At 37.8% G+C, this 22,938-nt stretch overlaps 1 protein-coding gene across 2 annotated transcripts in view; it reads right to left on the minus strand.

The window, feature by feature from the left end:
* Positions 1–22,938, minus strand: part of LOC115219060 (myb-like protein D) — a 143,741-nt gene that overhangs the window by 16,652 nt on the left and 104,151 nt on the right. For both annotated transcript variants that reach the window (XM_036508715.1, XM_036508714.1), the window contains exon 2: positions 2,411–3,123. In XM_036508715.1, the coding sequence (XP_036364608.1) occupies positions 2,411–3,123 (713 nt within the window). The remainder of the gene's footprint in view (positions 1–2,410; positions 3,124–22,938) is intronic.

Genomic DNA, 22,938 nt, shown 5'->3' on the forward strand with positions numbered 1-22,938 from the left:
TTGTGCAAATGGGTAAAAAATTCTAACAGCTCACCATTTTTAATGATTTCAGATTTTGGTAGAAGGCTGACAAATTTTAGTGGGGGTGGGGTGGGATATGTTGATTAGATTGACCCCAGTGTTCCACAGGTTTTAAATTTGTTTCTTTTTAATATAAGCACAAAGTCTGACATTTTGGGTGAGTGGGGTGGAGGAAACTGGTCAAGTTCATTGACTCCAGTGCTTGACTAATGCTTATTTTCTTGACGACGGCGACGGCGACAACCACCACCACCACCACCACCACACACACACACACACAAAAAAAAGCAAAAGTTGATCTTGACAGCATTTGAAATCAGAATGTAAAACTGAAAGAAATGCAGTGAAACAATTTGTCAAGTGTGTCAATGATTCTGCTAGTTTGCCACCTTGATGACCCCCACTGCCAATATTGTTATTATTATTATCATTATTATTATTGGGTGAGAGAGCAGTGACATCAAAGTGACACTGGGGTAAACTATACGAAGCCCAGTATGCCCATCATGGCTACCCGTCTGATAGTGGTACACTAGGCACATGCATCACAACCATATGTTATTATTATTATTATTGTAATTGTTATTATTATTATTATTGAGAGAGAGAGCAGCACATGCCATCAGAGTGACACTGGGGTAAAATATACAAAGCCCAGTATACCCATCATGACTAACCGTCTGATAAGGGTGCACAGGCACATGCATCACAACCATATGTGCGCGACATGGTGATCTCATACCAAGATAATCAGCGCATTACCTGTTCAAAAGGTCTCTGAATTAGGGTTTTTAAGGATGTTGAACGAAATACCCATATTTCCAGAGGTGAATTATCCAAACCCCAGAGAATCCCCCTCAACACACGACTATGAAGCTCCCCCACTACTTCTGCTCGTGATCAGAGATGCACATATCATCAGCCACTAAGGGACATGCTCAACTGGTTAAGGTCAAGCAACTGACAAGCAAATCTGTGGTATTGAGCAGAATATTTTCTCTAGTCCATCTTTTATACCAAGACAAAACAATGTACATGATAACACTTCCAATCAGTTAAGATCAAAAGCCATGAGAGCCACTGCCTGGGCATCAGGGCATTTATCATTATTATTATTATTATTATTATTATTATTATTATTATTATTATTATATCTTTTTTTTTTATTATTTAGTGAGATAGCAGAACACCAGACTAGAAACATTACACAAAATGTTTTGTTTTTAATGAGTTTCAGGTAAAGAAACATGAAATGTTAAATATACCTTTAGCATGATTTAAACCCAGATCACAATGAAATTAAATACCATGAAGTAATTCAGAGTGGTGCTTCACTGACTTGGCTACGTCAAACTCAGTCTTAAATGTGTTTATTATGACATCAACATAAAAGGGGGTGAGGTGTAGTTGTTTGAATTCACTCTAGTTTCCCTCTAACAGATCCCCAAGCACTTCAATACAAATGATGTAACCTTCCCCCTGCCCCTTTTACAACATTTACAACAGTTTCTATTCCTAAAAATTCTTTTATTGTTGTATACTCAATCCATCCAGACATAATATGCTTGTCCTTCTTCCCCCGGAGTGCCATCCCACTGTAATTCCTTTCTAGCCTAAGTATTACTTATAGATATCAACCTAGAGCTATTCAAACTGAATTTTTGCCATATTAAACTGTGTGGGAGGGTGATGCTTCTTACTCTTCACTAAACTATAGAAGAAAATGTCAAACTATTCTCAATTAATTACTGGTAATTTAATTTGCTGATCATGAAAGGATGAGCAGTTCATATCAGCAAGGTTTTAGGTGTAATTAGGGACAAAGTTGAACATTTAACCTTTGTAATGGTTGTTGTTGCTGCCTTAACCCTTTTAATATCAACCCAGCTGAAACTGCCTCTGGCTCTGTTGTACAAATGTCTTGTTTTCATAAGTTTTGAATAAAAAAATCTTCCACCAAACCTTAGTCATAATTTATGTTCCTAACACTAACATGATGATAACTAAGTTATTTAACTAAATTCTTTGTTATATTTAAAATTAATTGAAAGAAACACAGAGCATCTCAACAGAAATATGGTAACAAAAAGGGTTAAAATATATAATGGAGAAACATTTCTTAACCCTTTCGATACCAACCCAGCTGAAACCACCTCTGGCTCTGTAGTACAAATGTCTTGTTTTCATAAGTTTTGAATTAAAATCTTCTATCAAACCTTAGTCACAATTTATGTTCCTAACACTAGCTTAACGATAATTAAGTTATTTTACTAAATCCTTTGTTATACTTAAAATTAATTGAAAGAAACACAGAGCATCTCAACAGAAATATGGTAAGAAAAGGGTTAATGGTGTGTATCATAGCAGAAATAAAAGAAATATTACTAACCGGTTCTTCATTCTTTTCAGTGCCACTTACTTTCATTTTGCTTTCATAGCTGTTGTTATTATTTCTAGTAACAGCACTATGACTAAAACTATTATAAGTCTTTGGCAGTTCTGGTTCCAACTGGAGGTCATTTTCTCGTTTTGTAATTTCATGAGCTCGGTCAGCTTCTGTCATTTCAAGATATGTTGGTTGGAAATGTTCTGTCAAGCAATCATTGCGTTGGTTCTGATAGTTATTCTCCTGTGAAGTCTCCCTCTCCCTCTCGAGACGAAGTAGACGAAGTTCCTGTTCTCGCTTCAGAGATTCTTCACGCTCCAATGCCAACCGTATCTCACGTTCAATTGCGCTCTCACCCTCATCAGAAGGATCTACATTGGAGTTCATGTTTTGGTTATCGTGGTAAGAACTGTCTGGCACAATATTCTTTTTGCTGGCAGTTGGTTTCCCCAAAGTGTCGTTCAGCTTCACAGACCAATGTCTTACCACTTTGTTTGACTTCTTCACGAGTGGTTTGCTTTCTTTAGTTGATTGCACCAATCGGTTCTCCCAATTCTGTTTGATATTCCCAAGGTCAGCTATTGAACCACGGTCAACACTGTCAGTGGTTTCTTCTTCTTGAAGGATATTTTCACTGTACAGATTTACTTTTGGTGGCAAATCATAACCTATTGAGGATTTTCGAGTTTTTATGTTGGTACCAATGTCATAGTTGTCTGAAAGAACAAGAAATGGAAAAAGGAAAAATTAGCATGAAAACAGAATGATTAATTAGAAAATTACTATTTTTGAATCTCACAACGAGAAATATTCACTAACAGTACTTTGGAGTAAAAATTATTTGTCAACATAACATGGCAATTCTGGTTTAGGGCAAATGTTCCTGTAATTTAGCCCCAGGAGGCATCGTCTCCAGCTGATACGATCTGTGCCCTTATATTTTCGAACAAGGAAGTGGGGGTGATAGATTCCTTTGTTTGAAAATATAAGGACACAGATCATGTCATATAGCCAGCTGGAGATGTCTCCTAGGGCTAAATTACAGCAACACTTGTCCTAAACCAGAACTGCCATGTTATATTGGTGTACAATTTTTGCTCCAGAATGATTAATCTTTGAAAATATGGGTAATTAAACCATTTTTTGAAGAGAAGTTCTTTGAATTGGTTTCCCTCTCTTACCAGTTGTCCTCTTCTTTACTAAACCATTTATATACACAAAGAAGACAAAGTTGAGCAATTTAATTTGAGTGTGTGTGCGTTTTTACTTGTTTCAGTCATTAGACTATGGCCATACTGGAGCACTGCCTGGGGAGATATTTTTTTAATGGACTCCAGTATTTATTTTTCTTTTAAAAGCTTCGTACTTATGTTATCGGTTTCTTCTGGCTGAACTGCTAAGTTACAGGGACATAAACCCCGGTTGGCAAATGGCGTCGGACAACAGACACACACACACACACACACATACATATATATATATATATATATATATACGAAGAGCTTCTTTTCAGCTTCCTTAACCAAATCCACTCACAAGGCTTTGGTCAGCCTCTGAACCCAGAACCGTGTGGTTGAGAAGCAACCTTCTTACCACACAAGCATACCTGTACCTACACACACGTAATATTTGTGTATGTGTATGAATTAATGCGTGAATGTAGGTGTGTGTGTGTGTTTTCCCATTGTCTTGATATTGCTTACATGCTGCATAAAAAAAACCCCAAAAAACAATGCTACCCTCAAAACATGTCCAGCTAGTCAGCTGTTCATTCTCTAAAGGAGCAAGGATACTAGGACCCTTGGTGGAAGCAAGTGAAGGTCGGCAACATGAAGAATCTCTGTAAATTATGCAAGACTTATGTCAGCAAAGAGAACCATCATCATTTACCGGCCATTTTCCATGCTGGCATGGGTTGGACAGCTTGACAGGAACTGATAAAACCAGGGCCCACATCTGGATCCATTGTTTGTTCTGGCATGGTTCCTAAGGCCGTGTGTCCTTCCTGATGCCAACCATTTTACCGACTGTATTGGATGCTTTTTACATGCCACCAGCACAGGTGCTTTTTACGTGGCACCTTCATCAGTGCTTATTATGTGGCACCAACACCAAAAATGGACATTTAAACAATAAACTGCTTCCAGAAAAGACTTTGTCCAAAGAAATGAATCTTCTCCGTTGAATACCTGTTTCTTTATTATCCACAAGGGGCTAAACAAGGACAGACAAAGGGATTAAGTCGATTACATCGACCCTAATGCATAACTGGTACTTAATTTATCGACCCTGAAAGGATGAAAGGCAAAGTCGACCTCGGCGGAATTTGAACTCAGAACGTAGCGGCAGACGAAATACCTATTTCTTTACTACCCTCAAGGGGCTAAACACAGAGAGGACAAACAAAGACAGACAAAGGGATTAAGTCGATTATATCGACCCCAATGCGTAACTGGTACTTATTTAATCGACCCCGAAAGGATGAAAGGCAAAGTCGACCTCGGCGGAATTTGAACTCAGAACGTAATGGCAGACAAAATCCCGCTCAGCATTTCGCCCGGCGTGCTAACGTTTCTCCCAGCTTGCCGCCTTTCTCCGTTGAATACAATTTGACGGGAATTTGGCAGCAAACCGAGCAACCACTGAGTAGACATTTCTAATGATGTTGATGGTAATTCTGATGACGATGATGACAAATATTGACGACAATGATGATATAAGAAGATAATAACACAGAAAAGAGCAAATATCCTGGTTTAGTGAGAGCAAGTGTCAGTGCACCTTGCACCCACTCACATACCCACACATAACATTTGAGAGGAGGTGGGGGGTAGAAGGGGGTACGTCCACCTGACCAACCAGTTCCAGTCTTTCTATAATGTCAGGTGTATTAGTTTGTTGGTTAGAATAATTGATGCAAACTGCTAAGATGCTGAGAACTGGGATATCTGGGTTAATTAAATATGCACACACACACACACACATTCACTGACACACACACACATTCATACACACAGACATAAACATGCACACACACACACACACACACACACACAAATATGCACCATGGCATACAAATGCATACATGCAATAACAAACCATTTTAAGGTGAAACAAGGAGTTAAAGCTGCAAACATAAAGACACACACACACACACAGACAAACATATTTGCAAATGTAGAGACATGCAAACAAAATCGTGTTGATACATGTATACACACAAGCACTCAAACACACACACACACACACACACAACACACACACACATACACATATCTATAAGGGTCTTTCAAGTAGACAGTTACTGTACACAGTCTACTTATAACAATCCCCCCCACCACCATTCATTAGACAATAAAAGTACAGTGACCACCACCACCACCACCAGCACCACCACCACCATCAGTACCACCACCACTACCACCACCATGATATATTGTTCCTGATATTATTATTATATATATTCCAGGTCTGTTCCTTGTATTCATTTAATTAAGATATACATTAGTCATAGCTCCAAATAATTTGTAATTAGATGCAGAGCTTTGTTAACGAACGAATGCATCTACTCGCAACAGTCACGTAATCTTGTTTCTCCATCTGTCATCACTCTTTTTTTCTTTTTATTCAACTTGTTGCTCATGTTTCTCGACCAAACGAACCCATCATAAAGCAGTGACAAACTCTTCAGGCTCATCACGTACAAGGCTTGCTCATGAGTGCTGGGGCATTGACAAATGTACCCAACACACGGTCGAGGGTGGACGGTATTAGGAAGAGCATCAGGCCATGGAAACCAAGCTAAAGGTGAAGTGGAAAGCAAGTTGTGTTTCTCTGACCAATCTAGGTGGGTTGTTACTTGAAGAACTGGTTCAGATCGTGATGACCTCATTGAAAAGCTGTCAGCATGGGAAGTGGACGTGAAGTGGTGGTGGTGGTAATGATGATAATAAGGCAGCGAGCTGGCAGAATCGTTAGCACACCGGGTGAAATGCGTAGCTGTATTTTGTCTGCCGTTACGTTCTGAGTTCAAATTCCGCTGCGGTCGACTTTGCCTTTCATCCTTTCGGGGTTGATTAAATAAGTACCAGTTACACACTGGGGTCGATATAATTGACTTAATCCGTTTGTCTGTCCTTGTTTGTCCCCTCTGTGTTTAGCCCCTTGTGGGCAATAAAGAAATAGGTAAAGATGATAGTCTGTATCTTTTATCTTTTACTTGTTTCTGTCATTAGATTGTGGCCATGCTGGGGCACCACCTTGATGAATTTTTCTTAAATGAGTCGACCCCAGTAATTATCATTTTTTAAAGCCTGATAATTATTTTATTGGTCTCTTTTACCAAACCAATAAGTTACAGGGACATAAACACACCAACACTGTCAAGTGGTGGTGGGGGACAAACACAAAGACACACATACACACACACACACACACACATATATACGACGGGCTTCTTTCAGTTTCCATCTGCCAAATCCACTCAAAAGGCTTTAGTTAGCTTGAGGCTATAGTAGAAGACACTTGTTCACGGTGCCATACTGTGGGATTGAACCCAAAACCATGTAGTTTGGAAGCACACAGCTACCCCTTTGCCTACGATGATGATTGAGAGATGAGCCCATGATTTCTAGCTGCCCACTCATCACCAAGTCTAAGGGTATTCACCGAGATGGTCAGTAGCTGCGGCCACTTGGCAATGTGGTCAGTGCTGAATAACAGATAGTCCTACTCACGCAATCATACACTCGACACATCAATGGTCTGACACTGAAACATAACTTCAATTATGCAATAATTGTTTTTAATTTCGGTATGAGGTCAGAAACTTTTAGGGGAGGGGTTCAAAGTGATTTACACTGACCCTAACACTTGACTGGCACTTGTTTCATTGACCCCTGAAAGGATGAAAGGCAAAGTCAACTTCGAGTGTAAAAGGCATGTGAAAGAAAAGCTGTTAAGCATTTTGTTTGATACAACAAAGATTCTGGCACCACACCACAATGGCCAGTCCATGTCCCTCCATAAGGAACACAGGGATGGCTTCCAAGTTTCCCTGATGTATAGATTCCTCCCTTGATGGGACACTGGTCCTTCACATTTTTGCCAGTAGAATGGAGCGAAGTGAAATGAAGTGTTTTGCTCAAGAACACAATGCACCACCAATCTTGGGATCGAAACCACAATGTTACAATCATAAATCATGCAATAATAATAATAATAATAATAATAATAATAATAATAATAAAAATAATAATAACAATCCTTTCTACTATAGGCACAAGGTCTGAAATTTTGAGGGAGGGGTAAGTCAATTATATCAACCCCAGTGTTTCACTGGTACTTAATTAATTGACCCTGAAAGGATGAAAGGCAAAGTTGACCTTGGCAGAATTTGAACTTAGAATGTAGCAACAGGCGAAATACCATTAAGCATTTCACCCAGCATGCTAACGATTCTGCCAGCTCACCTCCTTTGCAATAATATAATAAATAATAATAATAATAATAATAATAATAATAATAATAAAAATAATAATAATAATAGCATAAGACACAAAGTTTATAATTGGGAACAGGTGTTACTGAATGAAATTGATCCCCAGTATTTTACTGATATTTTATTTTACAGACTTCAAAAAAATTATAAATTTCAAGTTGACTTTAGTGTGATTTGAACTCAAAACATAAAGACGCAGAACGGACAGTGCATGGCACTTTGTCTCAACACTTTAATTATTCTGCCAGTCTATCCCCTTTCCAGGAAGATTAGTCTTTTAGTTTCAGCAGCATTTCAAATACCGAAGTACTTTAGAGAAGGACCTTTGCATGAAAATGTCACCAAGATACAAGAGACAGCTCTACCATTTACTGATATTGCCAGATTTTTTTCCAGTAATGAAATGGTCAGAAGCTGGTTTTAGTGAATGAGTAATTAATAAAATGTGTAGATATGTGGGGGGAGGGTTGGAGGATGGTAGTGGTGGTGGAGTTTATTGTGAGGAGGTCAATAGTTTTAAATGTTATTAAATGTTAGTAGGTTGGCCAAAGTCTTTATGTTGCACTGAATGTGACAAGAGATTAGTTACCAAGGGATCTGTTTTGTTGGGGGCGTGGTTGTAAAGGTTTGGTGATGCAGGGAGCTTTCAACTTTAGTTTCAACTTTCTGGGGTCAGTCATCGACACTGATCCTAAAAAGTCGAAACTAAATGATCTTATCCATGTGTGTTTGTGCACACACAGACAAAGTATATGTATATTTGTATATATTGTATATACGTATGTATATAAGTAAATGTATGTATGAATGTGTATGTAAATGTGTGTGTATGTGTATGTATGCATCTATGTATCTATCTATCTTACTCTCTCATTATATATATACAATTACATACATACATATATATATATATATATATGTGTGTGTGTGTGTATGTGTGTGTGTGTGTGTGTTGTGTGTGTGTGTGTGTGTGTGTATATATATACACATACATATATATATATCTATACTGGTGTAGTTGGGAGGGTCACTTTGCACCCATGTGGTTTCGAGTTCAGTTCCTCTGCATGGCACTTTAAAGTAACTATCTTCTATATCAACAATGGTGGTCTTTAGTGACAGTAAGAAAGGATTTCCAGACATGTAAGGAACTCACCTGGAGTACCTGTAATAAGATTTGGACTTCTGGCAATCAAGTGCTTCAAAGCCAACAAGCTTTTCCTTCTTCAGCTTTGTGTAGAGAATATTCTTCTCAATGGGGTCAAAACCTGAATTATGAACAAGGGGTTTCAAAACCACCTTCGTGGTGCATAATCCAAGCTTTGCATATTAGTTTCATGCGTCTCTATCCCATAAAGAGAAGTACAAAGAGGAGATTTATGGACATATCCCACCCATCTCTACTGTTATTGCTTGAGGTGTGACAGGTTTTGTCATTTACTGCTATTGTACCAAACAACTGGCCAAAGCAGGTGTTATATTTTGGAGACTTTCACAGCCCAACAAAGGAGAAAGACCAGTAAAAAGAAATCCGTTGAAGGATTAGCAATGAATGCCAATTTCAAAGATTTTCTAGAACAGACTGTAATGTCAGTGATACACCCACATAATGCAAAAAGTCATTTTGACAATGTTTGCTCACACTGCAAAGCTTACAGATGTCCAGCTGAATTGAGATCTCTCTGTTTCTTTGAGAGGAAGAGATAAAACAGGACAAACAGCATTCTCTCCTCCCCCTCTTCCTTTTGGTTGCTGAGAAACCAGAGCCCCAGGATCTAATCCCATCTCACAACACTTTTGTCCAAAGCAAATGTAACATACACCAGCAGAAAAAAAGGACCCAGAGGTCAGTGTTTCTGCTAATTTCAGTAATACGCTATTATTGCACCTATGTGTAAAACTTATCATGAAGATGAGTGTAAAGTAAGGACGTTTGAAGAATGGTTTTGAGTGCTGGCTTTTATTCGGAAGAAGTCAGGAGTAAAGCTACCAGTTTTAGCAAGAGACAAAATACTTGACACATAGGCAGGTTTCATAAGTTACAATGCAATGTAATCAAACATCAAAGAATAGATAAGAAGAGTGGCAACAACAATAACGCTTTAAGGAATTTCAAGTGTATAATGTTAGGTTAACCACAACAATATTAAATACACAGGGAAAAAGAAAACAAATATAAACACACACACACGCACACCATCATGACTGTGAAGTTGAGCAGGCTGCAGTCCACTATGCAACAATGTGAGTATCCGTTTATATATATATATATACTGGTGGCATGTAAAAAGCACCATCCAAACGTGATCATTGCCAGGCCTGCCTGACTGGTTCCTGTGCTGGTGGCATGTAAAAAGTACCCACTACACTCTTGGAGAGGTTGGCATTAGGAAGGGCATCCAGCTGTAGAAACATTGCTAAATCAGATTGGAGCCTGGTGCAGCTGCTGGCTCTCCAGGCCTCAGTCAAATCGTCCAACCCATGGCAGCATGGAAAACGGATGTTAAACGATGATGATAATGACAATACATACATACACACACACACATATACATGCACATGCACACAGTGTGTGTGTGAGGGAAATGGCTTTGGTGATGATAAAAGTCTGGTATCTTGTTCAATATATGGAAAAAGAGTAGTATAAACTCTATATGCTGTAGCCAATGTAGGCTATGGACACACCAGAGATGTAGTGGAATTGCAGACAGACAAATAGAGAATGTAAGCTTTGTTGGTGATAGACACAGTAGAGCAATTCTTATTATAAACAGACGGGAAATAGAATCTCTTATAATTACCCAGATGACTCACCAGACAGAGTCGATAGCTTTTGTTACTTAGGAAACTTTTGTTATCTGTTATCATCAGCAAGTGAGGTGGCTATTCTGGATGTAGAGTAGCCAGAGTGTGTCTAAGTGGGAGAAAGTACAGGGATCTACAACTGCTGTTGGTAACAAAAGGCTTTTCCCATGGAGTAGAGGCCAGGTTGTATGATGCTTGTGTTAGAAATGCAATACTGCATGGTAGTAAGAGATAGGCCTTGAATGTAGAGGATTTAAGAAGACTGGAAACAAATGAACCCAGCATGTTCCACTGGATGTGTAATGTAAGAGTGTATGAATGACTTAGTACAAAAATGCTGAGAGAAAAAACTGGACAAAAGGGAAACCAGACATTGTGTGCAAGATGGATGATTGCACTGGTATGGACATGCCATGCATGTGGATGAGAACAGCTATATAAAGAAGTGCTTAATGTAGATGGGGTTTGCAGAACAAGGAGACTCTGGAAGACGTGGGATGAATTAGTGAAGACTGATCTCAGGACCTTAAGCCTCACAGAGGAAAAGACAAAGGATTGGAAGGGCAGGAGAAATGCAGTTTTTGAGAAGACCCACCTATCTTGGCACAAGTGAATCATGGATCAGCTGTGTGTGTGTGTATATATAGTTGAAGTTTATAGAAAAACAAACAAAAGATGAAGACAGGTGTATGAACAACAAAACAAGTATATTAGTTTGACACTTGGGGAAAAATGAAAAAGTTTTTTAAGTTTCGAGCATACACTCTTCAACAGAAAGAAATAAAAAGAAATAAACAGGGAGAGAATGAAAAAAATGTGTAGAGGTCAGTGCTCCAGCATGGCAAATATATGTGTGTGTGTGTGTCTCATCCAATTTCCTGCTCAGGTGACTACCCCACACCCATCATCTTTCTAACTGCATCATGTAACACTAAACTTGTCTCCCAACTGGCCACATTCAAATCCCACTGACCACAATGGTCAGAGCATTGTTGAAAGGGAGACTAATCAACATCCCCATGACACCCGTTGTCCATTGAAATGAATAAAGACCATTTAGTGCAAACATGTCAATGATTCTGGTCCCAGATCGAAGCTGAAGTTGGATTCCTAGAATAAGAAACTTAAGCAAAAACAATGGTTTTATTAAAATACATTTGCTTTTTGCCAAATTAGAGTTGTTATAGTCTTTTCTACTCTAAGCACAAGGCCTGAAACTTTTTGGGAGGAGGGGGAGTCGATTAGATTGATCCCAGTAAGCAACTTGTACTTAATTTATCGACCCCAAGAGTTGTTATATTAAATTACCAAATAGGCCCTTAAATACTTCTCATGCCACCTGTGTGTGTGTGTATACAGACACACATACAAACATATGTATATATATATATATATATATATATATATATATATATATATATACAAACATATGTATGTATGTGTATATATATATATATATATATATACACACACACACATACACATACACACACACACACACATTCTCAATGAAGCTAACATCACCTCAGGCAAGTTCTGGTATTTCAAAAATGTCTCATGTTGCTTTCTATTTTCAGTTGATTTTTTTCAAAAGTCACCAAAAAAAAAAAAATTACTCATCTTTTGTCATAGCAGGAAGTGACAAAGATATAAACAAAATGCTGACACCACCCACCTGAAAACACCTCCCCACACCCACACCCTACTTACACCACCTAAATCGTTGTCATTGTCATCATCATCATCATCATCAGCGTTAGCAACAATACAACAGATGCAAACACCACTAACAGCATTACATTAACAACAACACCAACACAACCAACACCACCATCCCAACTCCGACACAATCCCTGCCATTACCAATATTGTTAGCACTATCACCAACACCCCTGACTACCATTTTCATACCTATTTCATTCCATCACTACCACCATCATAACAACCACCTTTACCATTTCCGCTAACACCACCATCAACACTGTCAGTACCAACATCACCTGTAACTGGTGTTCTCTTAATTATGACAACAAAGGTTCCAGTTAATCCCATTGATGGAACAGCCTGCTCATGAAATTAATGTGCAAGTGGCTGAGTACTCCTTAGACATGTGTACACTTGAAATAAAGTGTCTTGCTCAAGGAGACAATGCACTGCTGGGAATTGAACCTACGACTATAGGATCATGAACTGAATACGCTAACCACTAAGCCACATACCTTCACCAATATTAACAACACAATCAACACCATTCACTAACTTTACTCCTCCCCTGCCCCCATACTACCATGCCCAACACCACTATGAAAAAAAACAATTAACCCCCCACACACACACAAACACAGACACACACATACACACACTTACACACACAAAGTGTGTTTATATAAATGATCCAACACAAATACGATTAGAAAATAGAGGACTTGTAAAGTAATGAAGTACCTGAATATGTAGAGAATTTGTCTAAATTCTAAAATATCCTTAAAGAAGAGACAAATTCTGAGAAGAATTGGCTGGAAGAGACCAATCACCCTCCTCCACTTACTGAACGTTTTGACTTTATAAAAAGAAACCAGGTGGAAACAAGTGATGACATGTTTCAGGGAAATCAATGACTGTGTAGATAAAGTGTTACAGTATTTGTATTATGTCAGTGTTGACTCATGGTGGAGTTGTCAGCTTATCTCTACCGGTTGTAGGTGGACATTTCTGGTCTGGCCAGTTGTAGGTTAGACACTGTCCTCCCATGCTGCTTGTGGAACTACCTCTGGCCAGTGACACCACCAAGCTGGAATTTGAATTTGAAACACAAAAGTACTGCAGCAGATGTTACAAGACATCTTATCTGATGGTCTAATGATTGTTTTGAGGCACAATCCCATATTACTACCTTATTTATTGACTCTCCTTTCTACTGGAGGAGGGTGGGGGCAATAAACGGCAAAATTGACTTTGGTGAGATTTGAACCTATAGCACAGTCTCTATGTCGTGTCTGAAGTAAATAAAGAGGAAATATGATAAAAAGTCATAATGTATTAGCTTAATTAAAAAATATGATTTTACTCATTATGTCATTCAAAGTGATGATTATGTTTGGCACAGGAAAAGCTGCCTTTTACTCAAAATATCTCTCATTGAAAAAAACCCACAAAACCCCTACTTTTGAAACACAAAAATGGTCTCTGATACCTGAAAGGGAATATTCAGAAGGGGCAATCATTTTGTACTTCCGAATATTTTGGCACTAAACTCATTGGTATTTTCAATCCATTTAGGGTACCAGTGAATGTTTAGGATAACATTTGGGGTACATAACCGAGCTATGTGTGTTCCTATCATTAACCAGAAGCTTTCACTGAAACTGTGGCAATGACAGGTTGTATTTAAGAAGAAAAGGCAGAGGAAGAGAATAAAGATTGGTCCAAACGGACGACTGTGATTGACGTGTTGTATCACACAAGCTTACCTTAGGCGCAGGAGTGGCTGTGTGGTAAGTAGCTTGCTTACGAACCACATGGTTCCGGGTTTAGTCCCACTGCGTGGCACCTTGGGCAAGTGTCTTCTATTTTAGCCTTGTGAGTGGATTTGGTAGACGGAAACTGAAAAGAAGCCCGTCATATATGTGTATGTGTGTGTATATGTTTGTGTGTGTATATTTTTCTGTGTCTGTGTTTGTAACCTCAACATCGCTTGACAACTGATGGTGGTGTGTTTATGTCCCCGTAACTTAGCAGTTCGGCAAAAGAGACCAATAGAATAAGTACTAGGCTTACAAAGAACAAGTCCTAGGGTTGATTTGCTTGATTAAAGGCCACAGTCAAATGACTGAAACAAGTGAAAGAGTAAAAAAAAAGAGTAAGAGTATGAATAACAGCAGCAACAATAAATACTTCACTTGTTTATCAGAAGAGCAACATTTTGTGGGTTGAGAGTGAACTTTTCAAAAAGTACTTAACACCTGATAATATTCCTTGTGTTTTCCATAACCTCTAAAATAGGTGCAACATAACAAAAGCCTAAGCAAAACAAAAAAAAACTGAGCATGATAAGAAAAATTTATGCATGGAGTCTCTTCACCATAAAAGTTATGCATGAAGCCATCATCGAGGGGGAGTGTAGCAAATGTTGGGTTGGGGATTGTTACATCACACCACATTTTAAAGGTCATATTTTTGCAATCCAGATGTAAAATAGAGCAATGAAATATTTAATAAACAAAAGAGACAGTAAAGACCTTAAACAATGAAGAAACACTTGAAAATGTCAATTGTGTCATATCTGTGGAAGGCATTACACATGTGATCAGAAACTGATCCTAAATGTCATCAAGATAATGCCTTCTTATATGGCATGGCATGATTGCAGAAACAATACACAATGATAACTGTAGGACGGACTAAACTCAGATAAAAATTTAAATACTTCTAGATGTCTCATTTCAACATAATAAATATTGGATGGAACATTCCCACCAAAATCACTGCCAAATCTATAATCATCTGTTATGATGTCTTTGAAGAAATTTTCTTGCCAAATGAAATTAAGCAAAGAAAAGGTTCATCTTATGTGGATTCTATGAAAGCAGAAGAGTGAAAATATTTTACACTGTAGTTGATCATGCAATGTCTTACTATAAGCTGATGCCTAAATCCTAGGGACAGAATCTTCATTTCTTTTTTAGAAACCAATTGCTACATAGGAAGTTGTTTAGAGTCAAATAACAAATGTACACACACACACACACACATCAAGTTCTAAATTTATGATGAAAATGACCACACTGAAGCCAAAATGAAAATAAAGAGTAATTATTTGCTTAACTCTCAATCAAAGGCTATGAAAGTGGACAAGTCTTTGATATCTTGAGCTTAAGCTCTTCTTCTGAGGGTAAGAAGGAAGAATTGTAAAGGAAAGAAGGATAGAAAAAAATGGTAGTAACCAGAACAAAAAAAAAGGGAAAAATACATGTTCTTTGTTTAGTGATATGGGAAATGGGAAATGAGAGAGTGAGAAAGAATGTGGTTTCCATTAGTGCAAGAGCAACAAGGGAGGTAACTGTGTGTTGTTAACAGCATATGAACTCTTTTGTGTGGGTGTACAGTCATGACATGTGCAGCATAGTATGCACACGTGTATTGTTAGTGGTGTGTGTATAATTTTATAGAGATAGATTTAACTGGAAATTCAAGCTTCACATAATGGGTTAGTCAAGTAGATTTGTTAAATAAGCTGTTAGGCTTTATTTGCAGTTTCAGTCAAAACGAATTCAATAAATTTAACTCTATCATTGGGGGTAGGCTTAGGTCTTCCTGTCAGTAAATGTTCTGGTGTTAAACTTCAACATTCCTTGATGAAAGCAACCTGAATATGGGCAAATATATTTACACAGACATGTGTGGAGAGTATGTATGTATGTATGTATGTATGTATGTATGAGTGTGTGTGTATGTATGTATGTATGCATGCATAAACACATTTGTGTGTGTGTGTAAATTGTGATTCAAACAATGCCATCCACAACATTGACTATACACCAATAAACTGAGACTATTGCTCTCCCTATGAAAGCTGTCAAATACACACATGCACACACACAAAACAGTACACACATAACCACACATGCACATAGATGCATACATACCTATTACATACCCCATGATCAGAACTATACTGGGCTTTGCTGGCAAGTTATTCTCTGAGTCCACCACTCAAGTATTACATACCTATACTCGTCTATAGATAAGTTAACATTTAATAGTTCACTTAACGTAAGTGTGCATGTGGGCGTAAGTAGGATAAAAGCATAGTTTCTTTGATACAACAAATAAATCTGTTTAAATATAATTATTCATTCTACCATTATCTCTTTAACCTGTCTTGTGCTTACACACATACCTACATACACACACATATCTATATATTATTATTATTATTATTATGAAAGTCTCTTGGAGAGTTCTTAATTACTGGTTGATCTTAACTTGAAAGTAGGCAATAAGAAATCAAAGGTTTCAAGTAATGCCTTCTCCTGTGACTCAAAGAGACAATACTCTCCTTAGAATGTGAACTGTACCCAACACTGCCATCTTCTGGATCACCTTGAGCCCAACAGCAGCTCCAATATTCTTAATATGTTTTTCAAAGCCCTTATTATTATTATTATTATTATTATTATTATTATTATTATTATTATTATTTTAAAAATATTATAGTCTCAAGATGCTAATACTATTGAAAACAGTTTCATGTCCAAATCCTTCCAGAAATGGAAAGGTAAAATTAGCAATCATCAGATGTAGTTGAGTAGAAAAATATGACTTTGTTTCTTCAATTTGATATCTAGTTAATAAAAAAAAACAAAAAAACAAGGGTGCAAACCCTATGACTTACAGTGACATTTTCTCACACTTGTGTTAGGGTCAGGTATATAACTAATTCTATCTTGGAAATAACTAGCAGCCAGAACTTAAAGTATGGGATTACATTATTAATGATCTCCTTATTTGAAGATAAGATGGACATTTTTTAAAAACTACTTTCATTAATTTTTGAAATTTGTTGTTGGATAGTAGGAAGCTATGTTAAAAATGTTGAGCTCAAATTTGGTTTCTGGAAAGGCTTGGTACCTTTCACCAGACCCAATGTCATTTCAAGGATATCAACTATTTTCAAGCTGGTCTCTATTGTGACTTTGCATGCCAGGAATTCAAGAGCATCCGTTTACTTTTACATACATTTATATTTCTCTGTCGTCTGTAGATGTTCTTTTCAGACTCTGACAATGTCCCAACTATCTTCCACACTTACTTTCTAATCCACAATTTTAAGACCACCATAATCAATGTCAGCCAAATGAAATTAGGGCCAGTCTAATTGTTGAAACGCTACGAGGCATGTAGACTTGTGCTGTATGCAGAAGGTAAGATGGAGGTGAGCCTCAGCAAGATTCATCATGGGGAGAGTCCTTAGCTAGATTCCTAATGGGCACAAAATTGGGAGATAAAGTAATTGAGGCAGAATGTGATAGGTTAGTTAAGCTAAGACTTGTCTTAGATAAATCAACAGATACTTTTATCTCTACGAATGCTCCAGTTTAGGCTGGCAGATGAACAGTAGGACTAATTTTACAAGATACATTTACAGATTACTTTGATGATGAATGACAGTGACTTCATTATCAAAGCAGGTGACTTCAATGGAGGTTTTAGATTTGGCTCAAGAAACGAGGGAACAAAGCTGCTGGTGTTCTGTGATGCAAATGATTTGATAATCTGATTGAAAGAAACTTGCAAACTCATGATAATGCATACATTATTTTCAACATTGCTTTGTGCAACTCTAAATTTGTTTATTCCAGTTTGACTCTGCTTTACACATGTCGGCAAATATACTATTTGCAGTTTTAATATATATGACTTATCATTCTTACAAAGGGATTCGGTATTCATAGCCAACAATGTGCAACAACACAGAAACACTTGCATTGTATGATCCAGTGATGTCATGCGGAGCCCAAAGTGTTTCACACATCTTGTCTGAGAGGAGATATTTCTCCTCAAAATATTTCTATAGCAAAAGATCTTCTTACATCTAATAAGCACACAAATATTTAAAATATAACTGCACACATACACATGCACACACACATACACAGATGCGTGATACCTTGAGCAAGTGTCTCTGTTATAGCCTTGGGCTGGCCAAAACCTTGTGAATGGATTTAGTCGATGGAAACTGAAAGAAACCCATCATGAATGTATGCACGTATGTGTATATGTATGTTTGTGTCTCTTTGTCCTGACACTGGCAGATTGTTGTAAATGAATGACACTCATTTGTAATAGTCTGTGAAAACATGTTTGGCCATAGGGAAATATATTACCTTGCTCGAAAACAGGCAAGGTTTGGCAACAGGAAGAGCATCTCAATGTAGAAAATCTGCATCATATATACATACATACATACACACACACACACATATGTAAATACATATCTTTATATATATATATATATATATATATCTATATATATATATATATATATATATATATATATATACACACATGCACACTCATGCATACACACAGTTATTGCCATTTTCACATCCACTTTTCCATGCTTGTGTGAGTTGGATAAAATTTGTTAAGGCAGATTTTTTACGGCTGGATGCCCTTCCTGTCACCAAACCCCGTTTATTTTTAAGTAAATTACTATTTTCCTATGACTAGGCATGTTTTTGCAGAATATTGGAAATCAATGATGTTGCTTATTTGTGGCATTTATTTACAACCATCATGTGATTCAAAGACAAAGAGACTTTTATATCCTTCTATACATTGGATATATGGATTTCATGAAGCAGGGAGAGACACAACCCTCTTCAAAAGATGTACTTTAAATTACTCCACTAAAGACGATACTCCAATAAATACAAACTTTCAATGACCACAACGACTCCTAAAGCTACTCTTTATAAGAGTTCAGCCAGTCCATTCTTCCAATCCCCCAGGGGTGTCAATGACTCTCACAACAACAGAGACACAAATACACATACACTTACACATACACAGAACAGGCTTCTTTCAGTTTCCATCTACCAAATCCACTGGTTAGGCTATAATAGAAGATATTTACCCACGTTGCCCAGCAGTGGAACTGAACTGAAAACCATGTGGTCAACAAGCCTTTGTCTTACCCCACAGCCACAGGACAACAGATTTTTGCCCCACCTCCTCTCTTGCATCCCACCACGTTCACTTACCTCCTATACTACTGTCCATCTCCCACCACCACCACATACACCTCACTGTCCTAAGCCCCCTATCACCACCACCACCACCAGCAATACATATTGGTGTAACTATAGCAACAGGCAGCTATCACATATGCGATGAGATATCAGGTGAAGAATATATTAAACAACAATAAACTTTGTCATTAAGGTGACAACTAACCTGCAGACAACTGGGTGCTGGTGGTGCGGGGTGGGGTGGCAGTGGAGTAGTTGCAGTGGTAGTATAGTGGTGGCAGCTAGTGGTAGTAGTAGTAGTGTAATTGTGTGAGTAGCAATGAAATGGTGGCCGAGATGGTAGTAGCGGTGGTGTGAGTGATGGTGATAGATCAGCCTTGATTCAGTAGATTTACAAGTGAAAGACGTTCAAGCTGTGACCATGTCTGCTTCTTACAAGAGTGGGATTTGGCTGCTATTTCTAACAGACTGAGTAACTGATTTGAAGCTCCTTTTTCTATTATGTATGTATGTATGTATGTGTGTATGTATGTATATGTATGTATGTATGTATATGCATGTATAAGTGCCTGTCTTCTACAATAGCCTCGGGCTGACCAAAGCCTTGTGAGTGGATTTGGTAGACGGAAACTGAAAGAAGCTTGTCATATATATGTATATATATATATGTGTGTGTGTGTATATATGTTTGTGTGTCTGTGTTTGTTCCCCCACCATCACTTGACAACCGACACTGGTGTGTTTACGTCCCCATAACATAGAGGTTCGGCAAGAGAGACCAATAGAATAAGTACTAGGCTTCCAAAGAATAAGTCTTGGGGTTGATTTGCTTGACTAAAAGGCGGTGCTCCAGCATGGCCGCCATCAAATGACTGAAACAAGTAAAAGAGTAAAAAAAGAGTTAAGAGTATATTTGTATGTATGTATGTATGTGTGTGTTTGTGTATGTGTATACACACATATAAATGTATATATATATGTGTGTGTGTTTGTGTGTGCTTTGGCCAAACTTCTCAGGTAAAAACCTCTATTACATGCTGAAGGTAACATTATATAGTAATTAGGTAATGATGGTGTGGTGGAGGTAATGGTGGTGGTGGTGGTGGTCACAGGTAATGAAGGTATAAGTTATTAGCAGTAGTGGTTATTCTGGTGGTGGTGGTGGTAGTGAAATTAATGGTGACAACAGGTAGTAGCAGGTAAAGGTAGGAGTGATTGTGGTGGTGGTGGTGGTGACAGGTAATGACAGTATTGGAAGAAGGGTGTTGTTCTGAGGGGTGGATGGGAAGGTGATGGCCGAGGTGGGAGGTAATAACAGGGGTAGTGGTTGATGGGTGACAGGTAATGATAGCAGTTGTTGCAATTAGTGGGCAGGAAATTTCTTTCTCTATCAAGGGGGGAAGAGGGAGGTGGTGAGTATGGGGGGGAGATCCCCTCCCTTCTGTGAGAGTAGGTAGGTGTAGAGTAGGTAGAGGAGGAGGAGAGATAGAGAAAGAAAGGTAAATTGAGATAATTAACACCACCACCACCACCACACAAATACGTCTGTGGTGGTGGTGATGATGGTGGGGACAGTTGAGGGAGTGAATGACTTTGTCATCCCCCCCTACCTCCCACACATTCAACCCACCTCTATTAATGGACACAAAATACAGAGCATTAACACCACTACCATCCTAACACCTCAAACATCAATACTACTACTGCTACTAACAATACTGTCACCAACACTACCTACCATCAGGACCACCCCCACCAACACCATACACTGACATATATAGAAGCCTATCATGTGGTGATCTAATGGGGTATTTTGTATTTCTGCCCCTGTCAAGGGTTTATTAGAGACAACAGAGGAAGTGGTTAAGGTTCATTCAATCAGATCATAGCAGTTGCTCTTCCTGTGGATTTGTGATATCCAATCCCCAGCTCCGTCATATGACTTTTAGATGCCTCCTGCAATTTTTTGTTTCGAGGCCCCATCCTTTCAATCAAAATCCATAATCCACACACCTTTTATTCATGGCTATATTTTACTTTAAACTATCTGAAGTTCAATATTTCACTTTATCCTAAAGAACATCTTTAAAAGTACAAGTTAAATTGATTTAGGTCTATTACAAATTTCAATAAGTAAAACTTCCAGATATGAATAAAAGAGCATTTTTATAATCCAGGCAACTTTTAAAGACAAACATGGAACACTTTTCGCTTCGCGAAATCATCAATTTGTTCAGAATAATCAAGCTGAGAGCTAAGTTTGTGTTCCATAGATATTAAAGACAATCCACAAAGTCTGGTACATGTTTGTGGTACAATGTAGTATTTTTACCAGAACTTTTGCAGGTATTACCATTTTCTTTCTTGAAATTTTCAGTTGAAATAGTTTAATTCTTGTTCAACATCTTAACCAAAGTACATAGATGACTCATCTACGTACTTTGATCTTAACATGGGGCCCCTCAACCACGGAGGTCCCCTGCGACCGCAGGGGTTGTAGGGGCTTAGTGATGGCTCTCACAGGATATGAGGCAAATGGGGCCTGTCACTTAGTCTTAAGTCAGCTATGATCCAGCAGACAAGTAAGTCTGTCTACAACAGGCACAAAGCCTGAAGTTTTGCTGAGAAAGGGTTAGGGAATTACATTGACCCCAGTGTTTCACTGGTATTTATTTTATTGACCTTGAAAGGAAAAAAAGCAAAGTCAACCTTGTTTGAATTTGAACCCAGAATGTTTTAGCCTGGAAGAAATACCACTATGCATTTTGTTTGATGAACTAACGATTGTGCCTGCTCACAAACCAGCAACATCTAATTAAGCTGCAACCATCCTGTCCTAAGTACTCATCTTTATCTAATGTTATTGTTTAATTATTTAACTGTGAAGTATGAGAATAGGGGATTTGGTTACTCTTTCTAGCAAACTGATTTCCTAGCCACCCTACAACTCCCCTGGCTCAGAAACAAAGAGGTTACTGTTGCTATTCTGGGATCTTTGTGAACCAGTAATAGTAATTTTCTAATTTACAGTGATTTTGTTTTGATTCCCCTTGATAAATTCCAAGAATATGTAGTGAATCTTGCATATTAATTTACAATAAACGGACCAACCATGCATAGATGATAGAAAAAAAAAGAAGAATGAACATTCCTGTAAAAGTAAATATCCTCATGATCAAACACATCACCCATCCCAGCTTATATTTTATTTATAATTCATTGTCGTTTATAAATACACAAACAGAACCATTATATTTCGTAGGGTATTTAAAAACCACTTAAGTATCGTAGCATAATTGTCAATGTCATAAGTGGAAATCATATTTTAATTAACTGCATATCTAAACCTTATTTTTCACATTTTCCACTTAATTATCCATAAAATTAAGTAATAAACCATCCCAACTTTACAATCAGAGAAAATATTAATAATTTATTGTTAAAATTAAACTATTACTACAGCAAAAATTTAA

This window comes from Octopus sinensis, linkage group LG14, assembly GCF_006345805.1.
Source record: "Octopus sinensis linkage group LG14, ASM634580v1, whole genome shotgun sequence".
Lineage (NCBI taxonomy): Eukaryota > Metazoa > Mollusca > Cephalopoda > Octopoda > Octopodidae > Octopus > Octopus sinensis.